The sequence below is a fragment of the Pollachius pollachius genome (assembly GCF_949987615.1).
Source record: "Pollachius pollachius genome assembly, chromosome: 6".
Lineage (NCBI taxonomy): Eukaryota > Metazoa > Chordata > Actinopteri > Gadiformes > Gadidae > Pollachius > Pollachius pollachius.
Window position 1 is genome coordinate 15,910,982 of NC_136939.1, and position 22,367 is coordinate 15,933,348.

At 44.1% G+C, this 22,367-nt stretch overlaps 1 protein-coding gene across 5 annotated transcripts in view; it reads left to right on the forward strand.

The window, feature by feature from the left end:
* The window catches only part of rapgef6 (Rap guanine nucleotide exchange factor (GEF) 6), a 98,021-nt gene that overhangs the window by 48,821 nt on the left and 26,833 nt on the right, over positions 1 to 22,367 (forward strand). For all 5 annotated transcript variants that reach the window (XM_079738538.1, XM_079738539.1, XM_079738540.1 and 2 more), the window contains 11 exons: positions 2,054 to 2,185; positions 7,733 to 7,913; positions 9,431 to 9,567; positions 10,829 to 10,987; positions 11,754 to 11,906; positions 14,215 to 14,379; positions 15,242 to 15,349; positions 15,958 to 16,161; positions 16,252 to 16,360; positions 16,448 to 16,691; positions 20,304 to 20,461. In XM_079738538.1, coding sequence (XP_079594664.1) covers positions 2,054 to 2,185; positions 7,733 to 7,913; positions 9,431 to 9,567; positions 10,829 to 10,987; positions 11,754 to 11,906; positions 14,215 to 14,379; positions 15,242 to 15,349; positions 15,958 to 16,161; positions 16,252 to 16,360; positions 16,448 to 16,691; positions 20,304 to 20,461 — 1,750 coding nt within the window. The remainder of the gene's footprint in view (positions 1 to 2,053; positions 2,186 to 7,732; positions 7,914 to 9,430; positions 9,568 to 10,828; positions 10,988 to 11,753; positions 11,907 to 14,214; positions 14,380 to 15,241; positions 15,350 to 15,957; positions 16,162 to 16,251; positions 16,361 to 16,447; positions 16,692 to 20,303; positions 20,462 to 22,367) is intronic.

Sequence of the window (22,367 nt, forward strand, 5' to 3'; positions counted from 1 at the left end):
ATGCTGCAGGCACAAAGCAAAACACAGCGTTTCTTCCTCTCCCCTTGTCTCTTTCTTAATCATCCTTATCAGTAGTAGAATGTACTATTTGTTTACTGTACGTGAGGCTGTATGAAAAAAGTTCAAGCTAAAGTCATGTGCCACTCACCTGTGATGTGTCTGGGTGCCTGCGTGTGTATTTAGTTGTTGTGTAAGTGTTGTTGTTTCAAGTAATTAGTCGCTATGAACTTCTTCCTGTTAAACAATATTTGGCAAACAGTAACATTGCCGCTTGATTCATCATCCCTGAATTATGGCCTCCCTACAGGACTGTGTGTGTGTGTGTGTGTGTGTGTGTGTGTGTGTGTGTGTGTGTGTGTGTGTGAGAGAGATACTAATCAGATCCCCTTCCATATTGAGCTTCCTGTTTCTCTGGTTCGGTCACGTCCTGGCAGATATGAACACTGCTGACATCTGCAGGCCGGAGTTGTTTTTTTTTTACACGTAACTTTGCTGTTGTTGTGTCATTACCAGTTTGCCACAACCCCGGTTGGTTCTCTACTCCCTGTGTGGAGCATGCACATGAGTCGGCCCCAGTATATGAGTATACATTGTTGGTTTCTGAAACTGAGGTTGTAATGTCAGCAAGAACACACTGGCTGGCCGGTACAAAATATTGCTGTGTCTGCAGAACAAAGAATTAATTTTGTATAGGGTGGCGGTGTGCTTTATAATGGGGCCTCGTTTTATGTGTTACCGCAAGTCTGACCTGCCTGACTGTGGCATTTAATCAATTAGCCTTGTTAGAGGGTGAACTAGGCTTAGCAGATTCAATTGATAAAAGCCAATGGATTAAAGCCATAGGACGAGAGAGAGAGAGAGAGAGAGAGAGAGAGAGAGAGAGAGAGAGAGAGAGAGAGAGAGAGAGAGAGAGAGAGAGAGAGAGAGAGAGAGAGAGAGAGAGAGAGAGAGAGAGAGAGAGAGAGAGAGAGAGAGAGAGAGAGAGAGAGAGAGAGAGAGAGAGAGAGAGAGAGAGACGATCATGCATGTGTTTGTGTGTTTACCATGATGGTGCCCACCTAGGTTTCCATGATGGATTTCCTACAGGCTTAGGGGAAGTCATGTGCATGTATATTTAATCCCCATCCTTTAATCATCACTAATATATGAGCTAAAGGGGAGACGCCCAGTGAGCCCAGCCACATGACCCTCTGTTTCTGCGTGTTAGAGAACCGGAGGGATGGGTACACACTTAATGTTATGGTATTCCTTACAGAAGCACACGCGCACACACACACACACACACACACACACACACACACACACACACACACACACACACTGTAAGAGAATCGCTTGCACTCTATTCCTGTATAAAGCTAGGGACTAGAACACTATACTACATTCAGCAGTATGTACTGTAAGTGTGATTGTGTTTCTTTGTGTGTATGTGAGGTCAATTACTTGTGCAGTTATCCCTCTCACCACTCATGTCAATAATGGCAATCATATGCTTTATTGGTCCAGGTTAATCTCTCAATGGGACGGCAGTTGTGTCGTGCCCTCTAATGGGAAATGGATTTCACTCAATTGGAAGTAAAAATGTCAGGCATGAAGTGTGTGTGTGTGTGTGTGTGTGTGTGTGTGTGTGTGTGTGTGTGTGACATGGGCCATCTTATGGCCAATCAAACATCGTACAGTTGTTGATCTATTTCAATATGACTGAAGCTATGAATTTCAACCCGGCCGGGAAGGCAATGCTCCTCCTGTGTGCTTGAATGAATTCATGTTTTCATGTTTGTGTTCTCAATTATGTGTCATGCACACACACACACACACGGGACTCCCTTAGTGGTGTGGGTCGGGCCTAGAGGGAGAGGGGTAGTGGGTGGTACCCCTAGACTGGCGGTCTTTAATATTGCATTGTGCAGCCACTCGTCTCTAGACAGGGCTTGGTGTCCGTGCGACGGTCTCTTTGTGTCGTCGTCTGTATTATTCTGTTTTGCGTCACTTATTATTTTCATTATTATTATTTTGTTCTTGAACTTATGTCCTCTCTTCCCTCTCGCTGCAGCTTCCAGCGGACCTGAATAAGATGCACCTGACCGACCACGCCCACCAGCAGGTGATGCATGTGCCACCCAGCCAATCAGGATGCAGCATTGCCAGCGACTCAGGGAGCAGCAGCCTATCAGATTTATATCAGGTACTTCTACCATACATACTTTTTGACAAGCTATCTGTTATTGTTTTTGTCTGTATATTTGTATTATCAATTATTAATTCATTATAAAATAATTCTTTGCACCGTACGATTCAAGGCAAATGCATGTTCTGTTTGTAACATGCATGCACGTATGACTCTTGCAGTCTGGCTCCCACCCCGTCCTTCTTACACCTGCTTGGTCATTAATGTGTCTGTGTTGTCGATGCATGTGTGATTAGTCCTCCATCTCCAACACCCCTGCTGTGGAGGGCAGGCCACCCACGCAAACAGAGTTGAACTTTACCAGTTGAATTTACCCTCCCATCTCTGCCTCTAATGTGGCTGATTGTAACCTTTAACACACCGTCTGGGGTGTGCTGGTCATATCAGGATGGTAGGATTGTCCAGAAATGTATGGAAAAGCACTGCCTTTCCGTACGTTACTATTTTATGCAAACTTTGTGTTAATATGTTTGCTGAAATGACTTTATTACTCAACTTCAAGACAACACACAATTTTCAAATTGACGCCTGAGCTTTTTGAGACTTGCCTCGGACAGCTTCTGGTAATCACTCCATGGCCTTGTTCGAAAATCTTCACTTGGAAGGTTCAGCATCGACTCGACCTTTACTGATTCATGGTCTTTTCATCTAATTAATCTTTACACTCCCCTTTGGTAACTTTTGAAGGGAGCACGTCTCATTGTGTGTTTTTGTTGATTTCTAAATACCAGTGTTGGTTAAAATATCAACAACCTGGCATAAACCTAGTGACCCCATGGTTTGTTCATTGTACAATAGTGGGCTCACCTCCATCCGTCTCCATCTCTGAGATAAGTCGACTGCTGACCTACAAATTTAGTCTTGGTAGGCAGTCCTTATCCTAGCCAATCCGGAGAGTGAGGTACCACCCTGCCGGCTCACACACCCCTCAGGTGATGTTATCATCGGCCATACACTGGCTGTTCCCCCTTGATTGTTTCCCTACATCTTAATGACTTAGCTTGTGCTGCCCCACAGCACAAAGAAACCGCTTACTTTTCATGTTATTCTCGTCCTATTTGCTATGCTGCTCCTGCTATTTTTTTACTTTTGTATAATGATCTTGCACCTTCCTTTCGTCTCAACGCTTTCAGCTTAAGAGGCAGAATGTAAATCTTTATACAGGAACCACTCTACCACTAAAGGCTCCTTTACTTTGTAAATAATACATTTTGTTTTAATGTTGTTCAAACAGTGGATGTGTATGAATTGTTTTGCAACTTCATCTTAGCTCATTGTCATGATTTTGTTGATTGGGTAGAAAAGGAAAAACTTGTCAAATTCAATGTTTTTCCCAGTCTCTTGCAAGCCAGCTTGTGAACGCTACGCTCTCCTCCGATCACGAGAAGTGTGTGTGGATGAGTAGAGCTCTGTCTGTTCAGCGGTTGATGGTGAGGTTACTAATAGGCAGACCGTCATCCTATCTGGCACGGACCTATAACGCATAAAGTGTTGAGAATTAGTACATTGTGACTGAGCGGTTCTAGTTTTACTGGAGCAGCTTTTATGGCGTTACGCCAATACGTCACTGGTTTAGTTGCCTAGGGATCTCAAATCTATCCAATCCAGTTTTGACACAAGTATATAATTTAACGTGGCGCACCATAAACAGTAAAGGTAGAAGAGGTATGCAAAAACAGCATTTATTCAAGTATGGACAGACTTGTTCATTCGTCACACACGGCAGCTCAAAAGCAGCATGTCTCATATGTTCCGAGGCCGTGGTGATTGTACATGTTGACCATGGTCTGCTCACCCTTCAGCTGTGAGGCAGCTCTCTCCACTATAAACCACCCAATAGTGTTCAAGCCTCGGCAATCAGCGCCTGCCTTTACATGTGTATGAGAATTGCCCTGACACCATTCAAGCCCGGAGTCAGAATCCTGGCAGGACAAGCTAGAGCGCACTTCTCTCCCTGAACCAAAGGAAGCGGGGGTGTGGGTTATGAGAGGGTAAGAAAGAGATAGTAGGCGTCAAAGCTGTTCAAGTGTTACAATATGTTACTTGAGCAATAGCCTTCCTTATGTCACATTTTTCTAAAGTGGAGCACTTTATTTTAAGATGCAAATTGTTCCAAAGCTCCTTCTGTGATGCATTTGATTTGCACTCCTATTTTACTTGAAATGAGAAAAGAAAATGTATTTTTTATTCAAGTACTTATTATTTATGATCCGTCCAGTTCAATGTGATAAAAGGACAATAGTTTTTGTTTAAATATTACGGAATTGTACTTTTTTATTTGACTTCAGTAAAAGTTGTTTACTACAAACAGACATTGATACAACTACTAGCTACTTCAATATATATATATGGTACTAAATCATTAGGCAAGTTTGACATTCAGATGTTCCAGACCTTTTCTTGAGGAAATATTCTCTAACTGGACTGTGAATTAGTATTGAATACCCCTGGCTTATGGCCTTGTTAACTAAAGCTCCATCCAACGGTCTAATGATCAGGTCGTTGACCCTGCAGCTAAACAGATGCTTTCTGAGTGACCGGCCTCTCGAACCAATGTCTCTGCAAAAGATCCGAAACGCTTGTCTTGACGCATTCATCAACAACCACAGATTTGTTCTGGAGCAATTCATTTGGCTTGATCTCAGTGAAAAACGTAAAAGAAAACTTTGTCGTGACTGTTTCAGTGTGAAGCATACAGTGTGTACTTGTTATCGACACAGTGTACTATACACTGTGTTCTCTCTGTGTGAACTCTACCCGCTATGTCAAAAAGGTGTTCAAAGGTGTAAAATAGGCTCTCTGGTAGGGATGGGTCAGAATATTCGATTATTCGATTATTCGTTCCCGAGGGTCAAATTCGATTTTTGACATTTGGACCGTTAACATTTTTTCTGATTCAAATATAAAGTTTTTCATAAGCCATAACGTTGTTTCCCTGGTAATGCCTGAGGGTTTGACTAATACCTGGAACAATAGAGTACTAAAGTGAAAACGTCACGTTGTCCTGGCAACCGGATTTTTAGTTCTAAACAACCGAACAAGAGATGGCGTTTTCCATTGCTGCCATGTGTTGTTTCTTTCAAAATGAAAATAAATCAGTTTCAAGAGGTGAAAATCACTACCAATCGAAACATGTCGAGGCTTTCATGTATTCCCCTGGGGTATTTAAAGGAAAAGTTTGACGACGTTACTTTATGTTATTTTTTTTATATGAAGACAATCTATTCTCAATATTACTTACATCATTGGTAAAGCAAACTCGCAAATCAATTCGCAAAAAAATCTTTCATTTTCTATAAAACGTTCGTGTGGCTTAGGATTTCCCCTTGTTAATTTGGTTTATGTAGAACCGAATATCGGTTGCTATGGAATGTGGCTGGGCAGGGCTGACCGCGGCCGGGCGGCGGAGCCCACGAGGAGGGTTGACTTAATCTATAAATGATGTCCCTCAATCTTAGTTGGCTTAACACCATGACCAACATTCTGAAACATACATTAACATCCACATTTGCCTCAAACAATGTTAGGCTTACAGCCCATGTAAATAGTTGTGAAATAATGTTCTTGTTGTTCTTTTAATTGTTTGTTACTCTGACCGTTCTGTTTGATATTGTGGAAAGGATGTAAGTGAATGATTCAGAGCATGATGGCATCAGTTTTCGTCACTTATCGTTTCTTTATTTTTCTTAAAACAATTGTAGCTGAAAATAAACATAGCCAAATTACAACCAATAGCTTCAGTCATTGAGGGCAAAAATTGGCCCAGATTTTTTTATTTAGTTTTACAAATCAAGAGTAGGCCTGATTTGACTAATTGGCTCTGCATCCTTTCCTTCTGCCCTTGTAGTCCAAGACATGCTGCCCACCAGCTTTCAATGCTGCCACTGGTGGATTTGTATCAATTCACATAATTATCCCATCCTGCTATTTTGTAGTTCACCAAAACACCCTAAAACCACTTGAGTGTCACACACTTATGCCACAATCAGTGCAAGCAGGCCAATGGCAACCAAGCGCGCAGTCCTTCCTCCATCACTTTAAAAACCACCAGCCGCCACTGGGGTCTATAGCATATAACCGTGTTTTCTGATTACAGTTTAATGCATTTTTCACATCAGACAATTTCACTGGAACTACTTAGCAGGTAGTTGTATTTTTGCGTTTAAGATATTAAGTGATTTCTTGCCGATTATCCATGGCTGCCTGTGTGAATGTTGGCACACATCAAATAATCGATTATTCATTCATACCACCCACTGATTATTCGATCATGAAATATTTGAGTTATTCACAACCCTGCTCACTGGTGATGGTGTTCATGTCTTCACAGTGGCTAAACCTTTGTACCTGGTTTTGCCACCTAATTAGGTTCCTTTTTTTTTTCCTACTGGAGCTCACTCACAGTTACTACAGTGGTGATTAATCAATACAGATAAGGCCATATCTTATTGTACCTGTTCACTTCCTGAATGGAATGGAGGTTTCTGAGTTAATTAACAGCAATGCAACCAAATATATGAAGCTGTGTCATTTCTAAATATCTCAAATGTTTTTTGGGGGGTAAGTAGTGATTTGGACTTTAGTGATAGTTTCAGTATAGGAGTTAGATATTGATTTAAGGTTTTGGGAGATTAAAGCAAAAAGACTGAGGTGTGAACCCACCAGGGAGTAGGTGGGAAAAAAGGTAATTGGTATTTTGTTGTGTGAAACGCTCATCCCACTTTAATCATATCATTGATAACAAACAGATGTGAATAAGTAAATCAGATTTCAAGCTCATAAGCGTCTCTCTCTGTGCAGAGTTTTTCAGCAACATCCAGCAGATGTCTCTCAATTTGTGCCACGACTGCCTGAAAGCCCCTTGTCTCCCCTCAGGGGTTGTAGGTTCAAATCCCATTTGGCCCAAGAGCTACTACCCCCTGCAACCCTCTGCCTGGTCCACTATCTGCCAGCTCAGCACAGCTAATTAAATTATTGAGGGGTGTAGGAATAAATTACCTGCAAATTTGAATAAGAATTTCCCGGATTTGTTTGGTTATAGTTCTTTCATACTTTATATGCATGTGTACGTTTTACAGATATTTTACATATTACATGACCAAGGTGAGACCAAAAAGACAAAAATAAAATCCCATATCTAGATGAAACATCTCTCAAGGCCTACACACATTACTAGATGCCTTTACTGCCTAATGTTTACAAATACTATTGTATTTGTTCTCCTCTGTTTAACGTCTGGCAATTCTAATGCGTCAAGTCACTATTTGCCTGCTGTAACCTTGAAAGCCCTGGAAAATCACCCAAAACGTACCTGTATAATCATTATGATACCTAATGCTGTCATTGAACGTGACAGCGTCGAACAGTTGGTAATGAATTATTCTGAACATGCGACGTGTTTATCTCATGGCAAGCGTATCACAGCTTCCTGGTTGACTCCCCATCAGCGTTAATGACATCCCAGCTAACTAATAACGTTCTGCAGCTGCCTTGCTTGCAGACTCTGATGGAGACCGCTCTCTGTCCCCTCTGCTTGTGTCCCAGGCCACGGAGAGTGACGTGGGGGACGTGGACCTGTCAGGCCTGCCAGAGGCTGCAGTGGACAGTGAGGAGGAGGAGGAGGAGGATGAAGACCTGGAGAGGTCCTCAGACGCCCTGCTGGGTCGCGACCTGGTCCGCGAGTGCCTGGAGAAAGACCCGGCCGACCGTAACGACGATGACATCGGTGAGGCGTCATGGCGTCGATGGATTGAATGTTTACTTGGATGCATGTTTTTTTCCTTCTTTCATTTTTTTCCTGGAAAATGGCCTGAAAGTGAACAAATAAATAATATATTTTATCACTTTGGAAAAAAATAATTTCAGCTAATACGCCAACCCTGCATCGTGAACCAAAATGATATGTAGTGGTCAATACAGATATTCATAAGCTAATACAATTCGAATACAATTATTCTTTTGTCAACGGTAATTGTTTTTATCATCTTGCCTCAGCCACATGGGATAGCACATGTATTCCACATTGATAAACACAATGGAAAACGGGGACGTTTTATAGTTGTGGAAAGATAATGGATTGTTAGCTACATTTCTTTGTGGCCAGACTGTGTATTCTGTGTGGGCAGGGTGGTGTTATTAGGACATTCTGTCCTCTGCTACACTGGAGACGAGATGAAGGGGAAGGCGGCTTGCGATTTTCTCTGTAGGCATGATAACACACGTGGGACTAGTTCCACAGTGTGGAACTAGACAGAGTGTGCACTTGCACACTCTGTCTAGTGTGCACTTGCACACTCTGTCTGTGTTATATCAGTAGCCACCAAGGCCATTAGTATTATTTATTGTTTAGCGATTCCTAACAACCCAATTATTAAAATAGTAAATAGAGTTTTGCAGAGCAATGTCTTCAACTTTTATTTTTGGAATGAAAGAGGAAAAAAAGTGAAGCAACAGACTGCAAGCAAGATTGTACAGCAAGACTGTATTTATGTATTTATAATGAATGTAAGTATAAATACATACATACTCTATGTATTTATGCAAGACGTCCTGGGTGTATTTATACAAGACATACTTTATGTCTTTATATAATGCATACTTTATGTCTTTCTTTATACAATACATAACGTGTGTATTTATACAAGACATACTGTGTGTCTTTATCCAAGACACTTTTGTACAGTGAAATATCTCCCATTCACCTACGCACATTTATAGCAATGTCAACCATGCAAGTCAGCCATCGCATTTCAGAATGTGTCTGGTGTAACGCAAAACAGCCTTTTCAACATATCTGCCAGGAGGCGCTGAGCGTTGAACCAGCAACCCACGTGGTGCAGCACTTCTGGCATTGTTCCATTTAATGCAACAGAGACATGAGGATGGGATCCACTTTTCATAAAAAAAGGATAAAAGATGGTAGCGGGGACGGGGGACGTTAGAAAGCTTGCCTTGTTCTCTTCCAGTGAAGTTCATACCGTCCGTCACATCGTTTATTCCTTCAGTTTAGTGTCCTCAGGATAACGGTACATGTGTATAAATCTGCTGTTGGAATGAAACTCTCTCCTGTGAATGAAATGGAACACGCTGATGTGTCCGTGTATTAAAATGTTTTAATTATGAATGTGTTTATTTCGTGTTTACTTCAGCCGATTTGCTCCTTTTGAAAAGGCCTGGTTAGTAACGGTTCGTGTCTGCGTGTCTCCCTCCTCTCTGTGCCACCCCGGCCCAATCCTGCCACAGAGCAGCTGCTGGAGTTCATGCACCAGCTCCCGGCCTTCGCCAACATGACCATGTCGGTGCGCCGGGACCTCTGTGGGGTCATGGTGTTTGAGGTGGTGGAGCAGGACGGCACCATCGTGCTGCATGACAAGCAGGAGGTAAACACGTGCACACACACACACACACCCGCACTACTTATGTTTACCTTATCTACTTTATATTTAAATTGCCCAGACGCCATATTGGTCACTGTAAGTACAATTTTTGGACAAAGATGTCTGCCAACGTACAGCAGAGAGTCACAGCCAACCATTTGGTCCACCACTAGACTGGTGAATTAAGTTTCATGGCTGATTAAATGAGGTCCTACCAATCAACAGGAATAGCTGTAGAGCACGCAATTGAATCAATGGACTTCAGCTCTCTGCGTGTTTGCTTTTCCATGTATTTGCATAGCAATCTACCTAAAGAAGTTAATCATGCAAAACATAAAAAACTTAAATGCAAGCATTTGAAAGAGTTAATATCTGAATGCCTTACTTTCCACTTTGTTTGTGTGAAAGCTATGTGTTTTTGTGTGAGGGAAAATTCTTATCTCTGCAGAGAGAGCGAGAGATATAGGACATACGAGAAACTATCTATACACAGAGACAAATAGCCAACTTTTGAGTGCCAAAGAAAGGGTAGAACAAAGGAACTAGTAACGGCCGAAGAGAGAAATAATAGAATGAGGTAAAGAAAATAGACATTGAGAAATGCAGAGAGAGACTTATAAGAGGAATTGAAGCAGAAACCAACAATGGCTCACCAAGTGAGATCGAGATGTAGAGGTAGAGAGAGAGAGATTAGTTTCAACAGCTCGAGTGATAAACAAGCAAGTAGAAGTGCTGGAATGGCATGAGTTTTTGAATGTAGCACTGCGCTGATAGTATAATGAGTGTCTCAGTGTGAATACACAGGCTAACTGACATCTCATTCAGCACAAGCCGGCTTTCCAGACTCAACCCACTTCTATAATTGGCCAATAAACCTCTCCAAAGCTCTCCAAACACGTTCGCTACAGAATCTACAGGTCAACAAGAAAATGTGTAGGAAACCCTTGTCTAGTAGTGAGTAACATTGAATGGAATTAAATGTATGCATACGTATGTACTTTACAAAAGATGGGCATGGTTTAATGAATGAAGACACTGCTCAGTCAACCACTTATCTGCTAATGCTATCATATTTGTGTAGAAGTGGTGGTGGTGGTAGTAGCTCATGTGGTGGCTTTCCCAACTAGAGCAAGACAAGCCTCTAGTGACACAGCACCAACCTTAACCAGCTTTGTCTAACCTATTTGCCGGAGCCATTGTGTTTAACATCGTTGGGACTACTCCTTACTGTTCACACATTGGTCCCGTTCCCCTCTGTCCGAAGCTGGACCTGTGGTACGTGATCCTGAACGGAACAGTGGAGATCAGCCACACGGAGGCCCGGGTGGAGACGCTCTGCATGGGCAACAGCTTCGGCCTGTCGCCTTCGCTGGACAAGCAGTTCATGAGCGGGGAGGTGCGCACCAAGGGAGACGACTGCCAGGTGAAATAATTATTCAACATTTTTTAACCATAGTTCTGATAACATGTAAACCTTCTGACTCTTGATTTATTTTTGTGTTTACAAATATCCCTTTGGGACAATCAGTGCCTGCAGCATCATAATATTTACAAAGCGATGTCATAAGAATATATTATGATACTGGTTTGGGCATAGTACATAGTTAAAGCACATCAAAACCTTTGGTGTGAGCTGGCCTCAACTTCTGCCTGTGTTCTCTCTTGAATGAATTTAAATTGAGCCTAATGGTAATGTAAATCTCAATGGCGATTCTAAACCGTACAGAGCACTTTAACTTCTGCTGATTTCAGCCCCCTCTTATACAAGAAAAGGGGCCGGTTCCTCTACGCTGCACATCATTTCCTGTCTGCTACCGCACAGGAAGATGCAGCGGTCGAGGACTGAAGACCAAGGCATTTCAGAAAGTCAACGACTCGGAGTAGGGAAGTGTAGGTCTAGACGAGGCTGGAGCTGATGGATACTAACAGACGTGCGGGATATTACCATGCCTTTGTAAAGACGGATTTGAGGAAAAAAGAAGAGAAAAACTAGCATCCAACTGATTATCCTTGGACAGCGTTGGCAGCTATCTCTATCTCTCAATCCCTCTCCTGCACCCAACCGTTCCTTCGTGTGATGCCGCGGCAACTCTGTGCGAGCACCCACACCCAGAATGCTCTAGCCTCAGACTGACCTCAGACCCCCCCCCCTGCCTCTCTGTCTCCCCCATGTTGTTTCCTGGGAGCAGTTTGTGTGCGTGGCTCAGGAGGACTACTGGCGCATCCTCAACCACGTGGAGAAGAACACGCACAAAGTGGAGGAGAAGGGCGAGATCGTCATGGTGAAGGAGCACCGCGAGCTGGACCGCAGTGGCACGCGCAAGGGCCACATCGTCATCAAGGTGAGAGCTGTGTATTATATATATTTTTTAAGTCTGTTGTAGGGTCAGCCTGGCCTAGACGCTTATGTCTCCAAACATTGAGATAATAGGCTTAGAGCTGATAGTAGCCATAGAGCTGATAGTAGCCATAGAGCTGATAGTAGCCATAGAGCTGATAGTAGCCATAGAGCTGATAGTAGCCATATAGCTGATAGTAGCCATAGAGCTGATAGTAGCCATAGAGCTGATAGTAGCCATAGAGCTGATAGTAGCTATAGAGCTGATAGTAGCCATAGAGCTGATAGTAGCTATAGAGCTGATAGTAGCCATAGAGCTGATAGTAGCTATAGAGCTGATAGTAGCCATATAGCTGATAGTAGCCATAGAGCTGATAGTAGCCATAGAGCTGATAGTAGCCATAGAGCTGATAGTAGCTATAGAGCTGATAGTAGCTATAGAGCTATAGAGATGGTCTTTGGAAAATGCATGAATATATAGTAAATAAACCCTCTACATTGAGGTTATTTTGAAATCAAACAACATTGTCTTTCTAAACTGTCTCCTATACAAATCCATAATCCCCTCACGTTGAGGAACACCTTTGTGCTTCATATAAGCTTCCCGACCCAAATAGGTTAAAGGCATGCTGTTCCAAAGAGCATGTGATTTAGTCAAAGTTAGCCTGCAACATTACATTTAATCCACTTATTCACCTTGGATCAATACCTTCTCGACAGACTCACACACACACATTGATTGTTTATAGAGGCAGCGTTGGCGCTTTTAGCAACATTAGTGATCTCCCACGCCCCAAGTCTTGCATTGCTCGCCCCAGGAACGTTTGATGTTCTCTAGCTCGGAGAGGCAGATGGATATTGATCACATAATGGACTCTGAATCATTCCCCCACTCTGATTGGCCGAGCATACCTGTTGTTGGCGCTCTGATGCACTAGCATCTTTGCTCTTCATTCAAGCGTTTCTCTTACTTTGTTTCTCTATGTCTTTCTCCTTTAGTCTTTCTGTCGTTCTTTTGTCAATGAAAAGACTCAGACAAACAAATCCTTTCTGGTTTCACTTCCCCTCTCCAGACGAGTAGTTGATCCTGGCAACTATTGTTGTGTAACTTGAGATGCATTGACAAAAATGTGATTGTTTGGTCAGAGTTTGTAAATGCAAGTAGCGTAGTGGAAGTGGACAATGGAATGTTTTGCATTACCTCTCTATTAACAGGCATCCATTATTAAAGGGTACTGTTCTCGGCCAAAAATATAACTTTCCTGTTAGCCTTGTGTTGTTGTTTTGTGTTGTTACCTCAAAACTGCTTTGACACATTTCTATATTCAAGACAATAAAGTCACACGTCCTTAAAGGTTTTTCCACACATCTACTGGCCTACTTCAATATATCCAAACACTTGACGATTTAAATTTCTTTATTTCTGGCTAATACCTAATACCTACCTAACATCTAAATGATTATACCTATAATAATGAAGGAACCATTGCAGTTACTACTACAGTAGTGATCCTGTGGAGGGGAAACGGAGGGGCTGTTTATGTAGATGCACGTGCAAATGGTTCAATGCATGCATCTTTATGGATTATGTCCTTGTCTCTTTTATGATTAATGATCAATTGCACACATAAGAGGTGTGTGTGTGTGTGTGTGTGTGTGTGTGTGTGTGTGTGTGTGTGTGTGTTACAATGTCCTTGGGGCAATAGCGCCCCTTCAATGTACATCCTATAGGTGCTTGTCTGTGCCACAAACAGTCTCAGGCTCTTGTATTCCAACACTGTAGAAGGATCCCTACAGAGATTGGCAACTCTTTTCTTCATCTTTCTCCTAATCAGGTCTATTTGTTTTCTGTCCAACCAAGTCCCCCTGTCATTTCCAATCTCAACGCTCCTTCCCCATTGTCTTTAAAATGAACACTTCTCTCCACTTGCTTTAGTCCATTACAGCACACCTCTCCTCTGTCCTGCTCTCACCACGTTTCAACCATCCTCTTCCTGCAACATATCAACTCTCGTGAGACTTAGCCTTAAGCGATACTTGGTTGGACTAGAAACAGACTCGATAAAGTGCAAGGTAAAGAAAATATTTCTGTGTAGGGATGCCTTCCATTGTGTTAGAGTTGAACATGAGACTGCCAGAGGCTGAAGCCAGCTCTGTTAGCGGACGTACCCCACGGCATACGGCTGCAGCGCTCTGCTCAGAACTGGGCCCACTTCAAAAATAGTTTTCGGCAGTAGGAAAATAGGCTGCTTTAATATGTCGCCCTATTGTAATCACGTATATGTGGGTTGATTGTTTGTTTTTCCTCCTAGGGGACCCCCGAGCGTCTGATCATGCACCTGGTGGAGGAGCCGTCTGTGGTGGACCCCACCTACATCGAGGACTTCCTGCTGACCTACCGCACCTTCCTGTCCAGCCCTATGGAGGTCGGCAAGAAGCTGCTGGAGTGGTTCATGGTCGACAATCTCCGAGACACGGTACTGTGTGTGTGTGTGTGTGTGTGTGTGTGTGTGTGTGTGTGTGTGTGTGTGTGTAAAACAACGCAAGGATAATGTGAAATGTTCACGGTGGGAAATGACTCTGGGTTCAGGTGGGATGCATGGTGCTAAAGAGTATATGTGCGCCCTGCGTGTGACTGTGAAACACACTTTATCACCCGTGTTATCCTGCCCGCCACTCTCTTATTGCTCTTATCACAACTTTACGTGTCTCCTTGGAAATAAATGAGCGGAGCCTCAAAGGGGGTGATCAATACACATTCAGCCTGCTCAGCTGTGTGGGAGCTCACACCCAACCCACCTCCCTCCACCCACTATCTGGCCTTCTGCATCACTGACCTACCACGACCACACTCATGGGCTGCCAATGGTCTATTACGATGTTGTTGATGTGAAAGCACAACCCCTGATACAAAAACACCCGAATACAAATGTGGCCCCCTAATACATATCATAATTTTCTTTGTTGAAAATTATCCAGCTCTAGTGTGTGTGTGTGTGCGTGTGCGTACGTGTGAGAGAGAGAGAGAGAGAGAGAGAGATAGAGAGAGAGGGAGAGTACGGCGGACAAACATTAATGTTCCCTGCATAGCTTTCGAAGCCTGGGCACATTGAAATGATGCACAGAAACAGCCTACAGGTTCTATATGAATAACCATGGAAAGTAAATGGGTCACATACAACGGCGCATGCACAAAACCATTACAGGTCTATAGCAACTAGCAACATCAACGTCATTGATCGCTTGAATATGCGTAAGATTGGTGCGTTAGGAAAACGCAGATTTACAAAGGGATAGATGTTTTCTAGTTTGTGAATGGCTTTCACGATTTGTCTACAGGTGACCAGAATCGTACTGCTCTGGGTCAACAATCACTTCAATGACTTTGAGGGAGCCCCCGCCATGACCCGCTTCCTGGAGCAGTTTGAGAAGCACTTAGAAGACACGGTGGGTTCACACCTGAGAACTCTTCAGTCACCTCCACACTGGACAGACCACAGAACACCCTGAGAAGAGTGATGCACATCTTCCAGCGATACACACATAAAATGAATTAATGTAACCTCTTAGCAGACTTGTCAAGTTGTGAGTTCACAAACTGTGTTCAAGCCCGTGTTTCATTCTATTGCCTCAAAGCGTTATTAGTCAATAGACTCCATTTATATAGCGCTTTTCTGAGTCGCCACTCAAAGTGCTTCACGATTACTCACATTCAGCCATTCATACACACATTCATAAACTGACGCCAGTTTCAGCAACGCAAGGCAACAGCTGGGTTCGAGTGACCAGTTAGAGTTGGGTGTCCTGCCCAAAGAGACATCGAATCTAAGCCAGGATGAGCCGGGGTTCGAACCAGCAAACATCCAGGGGCCAAACATCCAGGGACCAAACAACCCGCTCTACCTCCTGAGCTGCTAGCGGGATGCTTCAGACCATTCATGTCCTCTTCTTTAGACTCCCTGGAGAGAAACCAGGTCTTTTTAACAAAAGTTTGGTGAAAGAAAGGAAGATGTGCTCATGACAACCACCATATCCTCCCTTCCCCCTGACTCCAGAAGATGAAGGGCCACCTGCGGCTGCTGAACATCGCATGTGCCGCCAAGGCCAAGTGTAGGCAGATCACCCTCCAGAAGGCGTCCAGGGAGGCCCCGCTCTCCTTCAGCCTGCGCGGGGGCAGTGAGAGGGGCTTCGGCATCTTCGTGGAGTCTGTGGAAATAGGCAGCAAGGCGGCCGAGGCCGGACTAAAGCGGGGTGACCAGGTGAGACGCCCCCCCTGATTAAGTGTCGGTTCAGGTTGAGTCTGGTTATATATGTGACCAAAAATCGGATTACTCCTCGCTCCGTTCCAGATCATGGAAATTAACGGTCAGAACTTTGAGAACATCTCCTACACCAACGCCGTGGACATCTTGAGGAACAACACCCACCTCTCCATCACCGCCAAGACCAACATATTCGGTGAGTTCGGCCGACTGTTTGACCTCCGTCTGTACCATAAGCCTGTGTTTAAATCTCTAACGCCATTTCCTCCACACGTCCCCCCAGTCTTCAAGGAGCTGCTGAGCAGGATCGTGCACGAGAAGCAGAACGGCGCGCCGCACATCCCCAAGATCCAGGAGAAGAAGGGCAACCGCTTCTCCATCTCCAACCTGCCGGGCGACATGGAGTTCCCCAGCGACCAGAAGAGCACCAGGAAGATGAAGGCCAACACCGTGTCGGGGGGCCGCAACAAGATCCGCAAGATGCTGGAGAAGACGCGCTTCAGCATATTGCCCCCCAAGCCCTTCAGGTAAGAGAGAGAGAGGTTGGGAGTGGGGAAGAGGGTAGCTGGACGGTGTCGATGGACAGGTATTGATTTACTTATGGGATAGTTTTGTTCGGTGCCATAGTATCTTGGACTATACAGGAAGGTGAATGGATAATTACTGATGGAATGATTTATTCATTGCTTTTTGGATGGCGGTGCCGATGTTGTCCGGGCCATCAGGCTGGGATAGAGATCCATATATAGTTATTTGGAACAAAAAAATCCACTTTGCAGAGAACTTCATTTCATTCAGTTCTATAGAATTGGGCCAATGTGTCCCCCTCTGCCGTGTAACATACCATCTCCTAGATCATTATCGCAACTCATCTTCATTTTCAGCATCACCGTACTCTCCGCCATTATGGCCATCCAGTACCAACCCCCCCCCCCCCCCCCCCCTGCTTTATTTACTCCCAGCCTCAGGAGCAGTCAACAGGCTGGGGGTTTAACATTGTTCTCATACTGTGCCAGTACCGCCTTGATTGGATTTCATCTACCCCCCTCCAAATGCTTTCCGGGGCTCCATAAAGCTCTCGATTGTGTCGTAGGGGTGAGAGAGAGGAAACGCCATCCCATTCCTCCTAATAACGTGGCCACCCGTCAAGCGCATTTGTGCACACACTACGCACAAGTGAGTGCTTCTACCGGTCACATGGCCTGTTACAAAAAACAATGGTGTTTTTCTATGCACAAGCATATACTGAAGCATGAACACAAACTCGCATACAAAGACAAACACACAAAAGCAAGTCTCTCTCGCTCTCAGTCTCTCTCTCTCTCTCGCTCTTGCTCTCGCTTTCACACTCTCTCTCTCTCTCTCTCTCGCGCTCTCTCTCGCTCTTGCTCTCGCTTTCGCTCTCTCTCTCTCAGCCTCGCGCTCGCTCATCACACAAAAACATTGGGGCGCATCTTTGTGAGCTCTCTTACTTTAAAGCACACTTTACGACAGATACACAACAACTTATGAAGATCTCTATTAATTTTTAGACTATTTCCATGCGTGCCCATTCCCACCATATTCTGGTTCACACATGGCTTTGTAACATGGAAAATAGTTAAATAGTATAACATTATCCCTTCATCTTTTTCTTTTCTTTCATAGTTCACTGTTCAAAAGGCCCTTTTATTGGGCTCAATTAGCATATGATTGTGTCAGAGAAAATGGACCAGGATAGCCTCAGAAATCAGAGTCAGAATTTAATTGCAGGGCAGATGGAAGCCATATCAAAAAGCGTGCGTGTTCTAAAAGTAAAGTAAAATGCTAATGCAAGTGTGATTTATATCTTTGAAGGCACACACTATATATATATATATATATATATATATATATATATATATATATATATATATATATATATATATATATATATATATATATATATATATATATATATATATACAGTTTGTGTGTGTTTGTCTCTGTGTGTGTTTTTGTTTACACAGTCCTATCTCTGTCTCTGTCAGTTGATTGCACTGCTCTCCGTCTGGTAATGATCTCAAGCCGGATTGACTTCAATGGACTATCTGTTTATGTTCTTCTTCTTTCAAGTCTTTGTCCAGGGTCTGTTCTCCAATGTCTTGTTTTGTTTCTTTGTTTTCTTCCTCTGTGCCGTCCCTGCTGCTTCAGGGGCCTGTTTGGGTAAGACCCGCTGTGTCTCCACATCAACTCCCTCCTTCCAATCCATGCCATCGTTCGCAGACACAAATATTCTCTTGCATATATATATATTTGTGTGTATATATATATGTGTGTGTGTATGTGTGTGTGTGTGTGTATATATACTGTGTGTATATATATATATATATGTGTGTGTGTGTATATATATACTGTGTGTATATATATATATATGTGTGTGTGTGTGTGTGTGTGTGTGTGTGTGTGTGTATATACTGTGTATATATATATATATATATACATGTATATGTATATATATATGTGTATATCAAATAAAATGATTGAGCAGAGACAGGGATGTATAGACCAGGGAGGGGAAATTCCCACATATCCCCCCAGGGCAAATGGCAACCTTTCCATATGCATAAGGCGGCAGTAGCTCAGGAGGTAGAGTGGTTTTGCTGGTAACCGCAGGGTTGCTAGTTCGATCCCCGGCTCCTCCTAGCTCAGTGTCGAGGTGTCACTGAGCAAGACACCTCACCCTTACTGCTCCCGACGAGCTGTCTGTCTCCTTGCACGGTTGACTCCGCCGTCGGTGTGCGAATGGGTGAATGTCAGGCAATATTGTAAAGCACGTTGGATAAAAGCGCTATATAAATGCACTCCGTTTACCATTTACTAGGCACACTGCAGGCCGTGACATGCGCTGTTCATGCTGACCTTCAGCTCAGACGCCATGACTGCAGTGGAGGTGTTTTAATGTTAATCAATTCAACATGGACCTCTTGGTGGTCCTCCACGCCCTGAGCCCTCCTCCCTCTCCCCATCAGCTGCTCTCTGCTGCTGATGCTCCTGACAGCGCCCAATGCCCCCTCTGCTTCCCTCTATGAAGAATACATTTGCGGGGCACTAGGTACTGGACTCTCTCCCTCGTATGAGAGAGAGGGGGAGGCGGGTTGTTTTCTTTACTCCACATCTCTACCTCTTTTATTTTTTCTGTATGCCTGCCAATTATATTCAAAAGAGAGCTTTATCGGGAAGGGAAATATCAACATGTTCGTGGCCAAAGTAGATGAATAATTAATCTCTCGCTCTCTCGCTCCCGCTCTCTCGCTCTCGCTATGTCTCTCTCTCTCTCTCTCTCTTTCTGTTTTCTCATTCTCTGTCTGTGTGTCTGTCTCTCTCTCTCTCTCTCTGCTGCGTGTGGCCATCCCTACTGATACAGGTTAGCGTGCCAAGCTTCCTGAATTGAACGGGTCAAAAGGACACATCTTTTCTCTGCGATATGATCACTCATTGTCAGCTCTAACTGTTGAACTTCCTGAATGGTGTACTTCCTGAATGGTGCACACGTAACGTGTGTGTGTGCAATATAAATCTGACCAACCAATTCAACATCTAGTTGTTCCAGATTGAGGTCAGAATGAGAAGGAAGAGTGGTAAATGTAGCTGAACAATTCAGTAAATATTTATACAAATAACAATAAATGACGTCCATGTTTACATATTGGGTAAATCTTGAATGCGATTGCCATTTTCTATATCCAACTGCATTGTGTATGTGTGTGCGAGTGGTGGGTGCTTAATCAGCCATCTATTAATACCCTACACATTTACAACCCCACCATGGATGAGTTTCATCCATGCCTTCTCCTCCTATAATAGCAAAGATTTGTGTCTGTTTTCTCTCTGCGATCGTTTTTATCGGGCTACCAATCCTTTTTGTGCTCCTTGTTTCATAGATATTTCTTTAGGTTGCATCGATAAAGAACCTGTTCCCAAAGCCCTTGATATTATTGAATCAAGAAATGAATGCGTGAGTCGGATGCCACTGACCTCAGTATTGCATCCTCTGCTGCAGTGGAGGCTCTCGTCTCCCCCGCCCCCCCCTTACCTACTTCCTTATCTTCCTAATCATCAACCATGCCCCCTCTAACCCACCCACTGGTCATTCATACGGTCTCCCCCCCCCTCCGCAGTGACGGCGGCGTGGGCCAGTCCCAGGATGACAGCATCGTGGGCACCAAGCAGTGCCGACACAGCGTGGCTATCATGCCCATCCCCGGGAGCCTGTCCTCCAGCAGCCCCGACCTGCTGCAGCCCGCCTCCAGCGTGCTGGACTTCTCCAACCCTGCAGGTGAGGAGGGAGGGAGGGAGGGAGGGAGGGGGGGGGAGGGATCCTGAATCCCCAATCCCCAATCCCCACCATTGATGGCATAAAGGCACCTTCATGTGATTTTGTTTTTCTTCTTTTTCTTCAAAGCAAAATGCTGACAGTTTATTCCTGTTCAATTGTACATGCAGTTCAGTACATACAGTGCATGCCCATGTCCAGCCATATAGTGTTGTATGATCCGCAATACGATGACCGAATCGCATGACCTAATTATGCACATGAGCCACAGAGTTGTGTTGCAACTCACACGCGCGCACGCTCAGCGAAACACGCACGCACACACACGCAGTGAAGCGCATATGCGCACGCAGCAAAGCACACGCACACACATGCAATTGAGGTCAATTTGATTGATTTCGTTGAGCCAGGGTGATGCTGGCCAGGTTCAAGAGGTGGTAGAGCTAGTTAGGGCACTGCTGGCCAGGTGGAGGAGTTGATGGAGCTAGCCAGGGTCCTGCTCTTTCTTCTCCCCCAGGTAGTGGAGCTATCCAGGGTCTAGCTGGTCTGGCAGAGTGTGGGTGCTGACCAGGCGCCGTCCCGTGCCCGCTCAGTTACATTATTAAATCTCTTTAAGTTGAGGTTCCTCCACTCTCCTGCTGCTCTGGACTTTAGAGCACCTCTGATGTGTGGTACATCGCAAGCCAATTTAAACATCTTGTCACCATTGTAACAAAGTTGTATCTTCTATGCATCAATATTTCTCTCTCTGTCTTTCTCCCCTTCCCTGCCTCACCCTGATCTATGCAGTGATTTCAAGACACACCGTCCCCTTGTTTTAATACTTTATTATAAAGAAGCAAAAACTATACCTTCCCATTTGATCATTTTGGTTCTGAACCTACACACACAGACACATTCTCCTACTATTCAACGACATTCTTTCTCTTGTCTCATGTTTTCTCTATCTCTTCTTTTTTCCCCGTTGCTTGCCAAGCCTTGGGACTCTACTGTAAGTACCTCAACCCTCCCAGAGTCTTGTGGGATGATCTTCCCTTGTAACTGTAAATGTATGTTTTTCCGGATAGCTGTCAACTCTCCAAGCCATGGTATTTCTAAGCTTCTTTCAATGATGTAGATTCACATTTCACTGTGTGTGTGTGTGTGTGTGTGTGTGTGTGTGTGTGTGTGTGTGTGTGTGTGTGTGTGTGTGTGTGTGTGTGTGTCTGATATAGTTCCTCAGCACTAGTGTGCTACCTTGTTCCACCTCCTCTCTCCTCCTGGGCCATCAGGGCCCTGTCTTCTCCACTCAATCTGCCCCCCCATCTGTCCCATAACAGCTGATTTATCTCCATCTCAGTGATGGAGTGAGCGGGAAAAGCGTTGGCAGGGAGACAGGGAGAGGAGGCGGGGGTGGAGCATGTGGGGAGCGGAACAGAGGAGGTGTGTTGTTGTAGACTTCAAGGTGCTGCGTCGGCAAAAACTCTGGATGGAAATCCGAACCTTACCAAGACAGCAAACGCTGTTATTTTCCACTGAATTTATTCATGTATATGAATATATTTACTTTTCTTAATAACCTTTCAGAAAGGTATCTATTCATGATTTTGTGCGTGCTATTATCAGTTAATGGTAGCGCGGTTGGGAACATGAGTTATGTGATGTTTATGTCACCCTTATTTGATGTTTGTTTGGCGTTTATACTCGCAAGCCTTCAAGGCACAGCCCCTGTACAATTGTCAGCGGACGTTGGTGTATAAATAATTATATCTTCTAGGGCAATGTCAAGATGGAAAATGTCTAGCCTTCCAGGATGCTAAAAGTAGTATAACCCCTCGCTAGCATTTAGTTTTGATCATGTGCTTTCCACTGCTGTACATTCCCCCTGTCAGTTCTCTGACCGTATCTCTGTTTCACTATCACTTCCTCT